We start from the raw sequence: 6,787 nt of genomic DNA, 5'->3' as shown, positions 1-6,787 counted from the left end.
CTCACTTTTACTTCACTATATTTCCGAACTTAATTGCATACTTTTACTCCAATACGTTTTCATTGTTCGGTTTAGTTACTCGTTACAAAAAAAAAGAGAGAGAGAGAGAGAAAAAAAAAACACAACAGTGTTTTGACCCCATGCATGTTATGCCTGCCCAAAGACGTGGAAATTCTATCTTACAGAAACTCCCCTTTTTTAGGTTTTACGGTAGTTTTACAAAAAAGGTCTTCCTCTTCAGATGCCAGATAAGCTGCAGTTCCCTCCCAACTCTTTTTTTCTTTTGTATAATGAGCGGTTGTGTGTGCACCTCCTATAGCTTGTGAAGTACAGTAATCGTAACAGCTTTTTTTCTTGGTGATGTTGGCCGCATTTTCTGTACTGAGTTATTTTATTTATTTTTTAGAAAGGTTTACAAAAGGGGTTTCAAACTGGACTCCCTCTTCAGATGCCAGATAAGCTTCAGTTTTCTCTTATTTTTTTCTTTAAATTTTGTTTATAATGATGGCAATAACAGTAGCAGCCTCTTTTGTTTAATTTTTTTCTTAATGGTGTAATGTACGCCTCATTTTTTTACTTGAAGAAGAAAAACTTAAAGGTTCACAAAGTTTGTATTTTCTGTCTAAACCTGGTCTAAATTTTGCCTGCACTTGGTTGTGTGTAGATTTTAAGTGTATTTGACCTTCAAAGTTTACCAAAATATAAAAAATGTCATTCAAACTGCATTTGCCTTGTTTGCTTTTTACTTATACTTTTCATTACATTACTTAAGTACATCTATTTTTACAGTAATTCTCATACTTAAGTACAAGACGTTTCGGATACTTTAAGACTTTAACTCAAGTAACATTTCAGTCAGTGACATGAACTTTTACCAAAGTCATATTTTGGAGGGGAACCTATACTTTTACTTGAGTATGAGATTTCAGTACTTTATACAACACTGGTATTTTGTAAATATAATAATAAACCCTGAATCCACTGTGTACTTCTATGTAACTTTTAGTTTTGAAGGCTTCATTGCCTCATTGGAGAGCCGGTCGCCGCATATGATGCAGGCTTGGTGCGTGGGAATCACCTGTCACGATAAATTTCAAAGTCTCCTGGTATTGTCTGTTAAATGCAGCTTTCTTTTTCTTAGTGGCCATAGGCTCTTCTTCTGTCTCCTCACTGGGCCTTTTCCCTTTTGCAAAGAAACTTTTCAAAGACTGTTTTTTACTCATTTTGCTAGCTTGTGGGTTTAATATTAGCGTATCACATGACCGAGACAAGCATCTTGACACGTGTCAACAGTGAGTCATAGATGGACGTAACGGAGAGAATTCGGTTATTTTTCAAAATAAAACATTGTTCAGACTCGGATAATAAATAAAACGGAAATAATGTAAGTTATTTATTCTTTCTGTGCGGCCCGGTAGCAAACGATCCGGTCCGTGGCCCGAGGGTTGGGGACCGCTGTTCTCCAGGACACAAACAAGGTAACAGGAAGGCTGTGTTCGAAACCGCCTACTACATACTACATACTTGCAAACGGCATACTCATTCGATCAGACAGTATGCAGAGCGTTTACACACAGTGCACTTCGCTCCTGCCTGAGCCGAAATCAGCCGGCCTGAAGCTAATTTTGCTTAAGCTATAAACTCTGTAAATATATAACTTTAGCAACATTTGAAACATTTTCAGGTGAGAAAGTAGTCGTTTAGATCCCCAACGTGTTGAAAATCTGACAAAATACCGGCTATTTACAATTTTCTTCCCACGAATTCGGCACTACTAAAGCTAGCCGCAGTGAGTAACGCACTTCCAGTTAATTTCAAAAAATAAAATACCCGTTGCCTTTTATCATAGGGAAAGCCATTACGATACAATTGGTGCTTTTGTTTTGAAAACAGGAAGTGAACCTACCCTCGTTGTAGCTAGCTTGAAACTGCCGTTTTGAAAGGAGATGACGATCGGCGACGTCACGTTATGTTGCATCTTGGGTAGTTTGTGATGAATACTCAACATTTCGGCGAATCTAGTATGCATCTAGTATACATCCGGGAACTTAAAAAAGTTAGTATGAGTAGTAGGAGAAGTATGCGGTTTCGAACACAGCCGAAGTGATGCAATACCTCTTACTGCTCGCGTCACCAAGTTTTGATACCTGCCTTATTTTAGATACATTTGTAGAAGGTTCTGATTAGCCATTAATGGCTAAATAATTGCTTCATTGTCATGCACTGTCCACGGTCTTGAACCACTAAAACCCATATTAATTTAAAATTTTCTTTAGTTGAAGACTGAAGCCTAACCACATTTGTGCAACAACAAAAAACCCTGCATAAGCAGGCGACTGGGGAAAGCACTCGGAACGAGGCGGCAGTCAGGTTACTGAGAAAAACGTTCTTAGAGAACTGTGCAGAATATTTTCTATGTCACAGGCTCAGACCGAACAAGCGGAATTATCTGGCAAAGAACAGGCAAGTGGAGCAGACTTTTAAAGCACCCAAGATAGTCTGCACGTGTGAGCTCTTAATGAGAACACACCTCCCCAGTCGCCTTCATGGAACAGAAACATAACGGAAAAAAACAAAACAGAAATAACCAACGTAACACATCATGCTTTTACTGGACTGGGCCTCTCACTAATTTGAACTGCCCAAAGCAGCTTGCCTTGTGTATGAACAAATGAATAAGTAGTTCTTGACCAACCTTACCACTGACAAAAGAGACACATGTAAGTCAAAATGCATAGAACACATATAGAACACGTGTAGAATTCGGAAGTCCTAAAAGTAGATAAAAATATATTCAGTATTTGTCGAGGAAAGTCATCTAACAATCAAAGTTTGTCAACAGCAAACCATTTGGACTTAAATCAAGATAAACTGAAGCACCAACATTAGCTTTTTCACTGCAGACAGCTGTCTGCTCCTGCTAAAAGCAGGCTGATAAGAGTGGTGAATCTGACCAAATATAGCTCTTTGATTGGCAAAGCTAACCAAAAAGATAAAAAGAGTACTAAGCTCTGCAGAGCTGCATAATAATACTGTGTTTATTCCTTTAATCAACCGTTTTTAGATTTATCAAAACAATTTTAATCACAGAGGAAGGCCTACGCTGAAATTAACATTCAGCGTGTGCATCAGTACACTGCAGCAGCAAACATGCTTAATGACTGAACATTATGACACCTATTTCTCTAGATGGGTATATATGAGGAGTTTGCGGGAAACTATAACCCTTTGAACTCATCGTTAAAAGACTCAGGGAGAAAATGGTATTTCTAAAATGAGGGCACTGCTCCTGTAGGCAGAGGCCCTTCACTTGCATTAATTTGCTATTTTTTTCATGGGGCCTGAAACATTTGGATGAGCTCTCCAGGGGCCGCCGTCAGCCTCAACATGACAGTGCGTACCACTTCAGTCTGTAGTGCTTTTCTACTGTCAGAGAACTGTATGTCTGTGTGTAATCTGCGGCTTCCAGTGTGTTGGGTTGTGCAGAGGGTATTGTTCAAAATCATCTTCAAACAGTCGCTTACTAGCTATTGTGCAGGACACGCTGCATCAAATGAGAATGGATCAGGGCTTCAAAAATGAGAAAACGGCAAACCAAGAGTTTTTAAGGGAAAATGTGTGCAATCATGTCATTTTACCTGTCACTCCACAGCACACTCAGCTGGATATTGTGCTGTTGAAAATGTGTGTGTCTGTGTGTGCAAGAGCAAGAAAGAGAGTGAGGGATACACACTGGGGTAGAAGATTATGTACATTAATATAGCTGTTCCACAATCTCCAAGTTCTTAAGAACTGTAAACATCCTAAGGACAGTGATATTATGACTGAAGTGGATGATGGCATGATGCAGGCATTTGTTTGCCTGTTTAAGATAAAAAATATGAAAGTGTCAGTCGGCCTTTTTGCATTATGTGTGTCAGATACTGTGACTATTCCCACTATAAAAAGATTAAATGTTTGACCTAAAAAAAAAGGCTGAAAATATGGGAAGAAAAAAAGAAGGCACAAAAAGAAAAACACATTTGATTACATATATAATTACAGAGCAATGTCGATTTCCAATAAATTCTATGGAAGTTTTTCTGTGCCATCAGAGTTTGAATACGAATTTCTAATATTGAATTTTTACAGCATCAAAATCAGACTTTGAATTTGAAAAACCAACAGTGGAAAAAAATTCAACTTCAAAAAATTCAGTGGAAAAAGAACCAGACTCAACATCCGGGTAAACAGGGAGAAGCAATCAAACCCTGTCTCAATTCATCAGATCAGTTCAATAGACATTGAGTAACATCTATTACTCAATTTTACTAACACAAATGGCAAATAAAGTAAACTCACTCACCGAAGCACCATCATCCGCGTTGGTGGACATGGCTGATCTGTCCAATGGAGCGTAACTTGATTGGCTGCCGTTGGATGAATTGAGACAGGGATCGATTGCTTCTCCCTGTTTACCCGGATGTTGGGTCTGGTTCTTTTTCCACTGAATTTTTTGAAGTTGAATTTTTTTTCCACTGAATTTTTGGAAGTTGAATTTTTTTCCACTGAATTTTTGGAAGTTGAATTTTTTCCACTCAATTTTTTTAAGTTGAATTTTTTTCCACTCAATTTTTGGAAGTTGAATTTTTTTACACTGAATTTTTTATCACTGAAATTTTTTTTTTACACTGTTGGTTTTTCAAATTCAAAGTCTGATTTTGATGCTGTAAAAATTCGATATTAGAAATTCGTATTCAAACTCTGATGGCACAGAAAAACTTCCATAAAATTCCTGATGCCAGATGCCATTACCCATTTTTTGCTCATGTAAGCGCACATATTTGTTCACGCGCAGCGCGCTGCTCGGTCGCGTGCACACTTCCGGTTCCTCAGTATCATATGACCTGAGCACTGCTGACATTTATCTTAGTCCTGTAGCAAGTTAGCAAAGCACACCGAGCATCGACAGTTTTTTCGGACTTTGGGTCGACAATGGCAACACTGGTGGCGAACAGAGCTATGGATGTCAACGGCTTGGCAGGAGCTGCCAGGACACACACCCAGGCTGTGACCAGGAATTACATCTCCCAACCCAGGCTGAGTATGTTGCTACCGTTAGCTGCCTGCTAGAGGTAGCTGCACCTGAAGCTTCCTTGTGGCTTACAAGGTTGTGGTAGTTGCATTCATGTATACATCTGGCCTTTTTGGGGGGGATAACCGGGACTGTTTAATATGATACACAGTCAATAAAAGGTTTTAGGAGAACAAGGTGTAGTCGCTATATTATGTCTTCAGTTCAAATGGTAGAAATGATGCGTTAATTACGTATAATATTAAATCCTAACCCTGTAACGTTACACATGTATAAAATATACTACATAATAATACGTGTTACTCCGATCAGTCTGTGTATTCTCGTAGAACACGAAGGCATGACATAAAGGCATTGACGTTACCAGGCTATGCAGCAAAATATCTTGAGTCACGATGATGGAAAAAAAAAAACATGTTTTCGTTGGTAGTGAAATTTGAGTCCGTGGCATTCGTTTTACCTATCATATGAAATTAGAATTTGTCTTAAATTCTACGTTTATTATAATTAACCTTTTGTCATTGGTTTCAAATCGCAGCCCAGCTAAGCTAGCATGCTAGCTGTAGCTTTCAGTAGCTACAATTGTTAAGTTCTGTTTAATGGTTTATCTACATTTATTGGTATTACGAGGCGTGGTGTGGATTTAAGTAGTATATGAAAGCTGTTACGAGAGTTGTGCATCATTTTTAACTGTGGGTACGACTGTATACAAGCACAGTTTAAATGTATGGAGCAATGGATTAGCTAGCTTTGGTATCAGCTGACCTTATTGGAGCTACACGAACGAATGAAGCACCACAGTGGCGTCGTTCTGATGTGATGAGTTGAGACTTAATCTTTAATGTTTGCTTCTACGGGCCTTTGAGTGTCTATATTGTCACGATGCTACTATTTGGCGTTCTGTTAGTTGATTATTATAGTTCTAACTTGTGAACGTAGAAGTCGTTGACTGGTGACAGATGGATGAGCGATCATGTGACTTAATCACATGAGTTCTGCTGCAAGCCGAGGTGGCGTAGAGTACCAGGCAGGGGCGATTTTAGGATCTGGTCTTTAAGGGTGCCCAGCCCCCAGTGCTCACAGAGGCACATTATTTCTCACTAATTGAGGCGAACTAGTACATTTTTAAATTTTGGAGCCGTATTAGTTTTGCTTTGAGTAGTGTTTTCCCCTACAACATTCAATTTTGACCTCTTCATTTCAAAAGACTGTGGCTCGACAGGGATAACAGAGCCTGAGACAAATATTGTAGATAACTCAACATTTATTTTGGGAGTAAAGAGTTAAAACAAAAACAAATGCTAGAAAATAAATAAAATGGTCACTAAAATAATGCATCCTTGAGCAAAAAAAAAAGTGTTTTTGCATAATATAATATTTTAAAAATGTGCTGAGCCAGGGGGTGCCGAGCTATCTCACGGTGGTGCCTTGGCACCACTAAAAATACCCTAGCCTCGCCCCTGGCACCAGGCAAGATGGTCTGATGTAAGGGGGAAAAACACGTTATTTTCTTTTGATACCGTCTGTCTTCAAGTTTAGTTGTTTGTAGTTTATCCAGAATTGTCAGTGAATCAGGAAAATATTTGTCATTAAAGTTGTCACATATTAAAAGACACAGGAGTTTTACATCTTTCTATTACAATTCCAACCCAAAGGCAGAAAGTAGCAGTCTATTCTATACTGAAATGGCAAAGTGAGTAAAGTTCTGTCTTC

At 38.6% G+C, this 6,787-nt stretch overlaps 1 protein-coding gene across 1 annotated transcript in view; it reads left to right on the top strand.

The window, feature by feature from the left end:
* The first annotated feature begins 4,860 nt into the window (after window positions 1–4,860).
* atp6v1ba (ATPase, H+ transporting, lysosomal, V1 subunit B, member a) overlaps window positions 4,861–6,787 on the top strand; it is a 46,241-nt gene continuing 44,314 nt past the window's right edge. The window contains exon 1 of the mRNA XM_075482055.1: window positions 4,861–5,083. Within this exon, the coding sequence (XP_075338170.1) occupies window positions 4,975–5,083 (109 nt within the window). The 5' untranslated portion in view covers window positions 4,861–4,974. The remainder of the gene's footprint in view (window positions 5,084–6,787) is intronic.

This window comes from Odontesthes bonariensis, chromosome 2 (genome assembly GCF_027942865.1).
Source record: "Odontesthes bonariensis isolate fOdoBon6 chromosome 2, fOdoBon6.hap1, whole genome shotgun sequence".
Taxonomy (NCBI): Eukaryota; Metazoa; Chordata; class Actinopteri; order Atheriniformes; family Atherinopsidae; genus Odontesthes; species Odontesthes bonariensis.
Note: the sequence above shows the minus strand (reverse complement) of the source record. Positions and strands in the feature narration are given on the sequence as shown.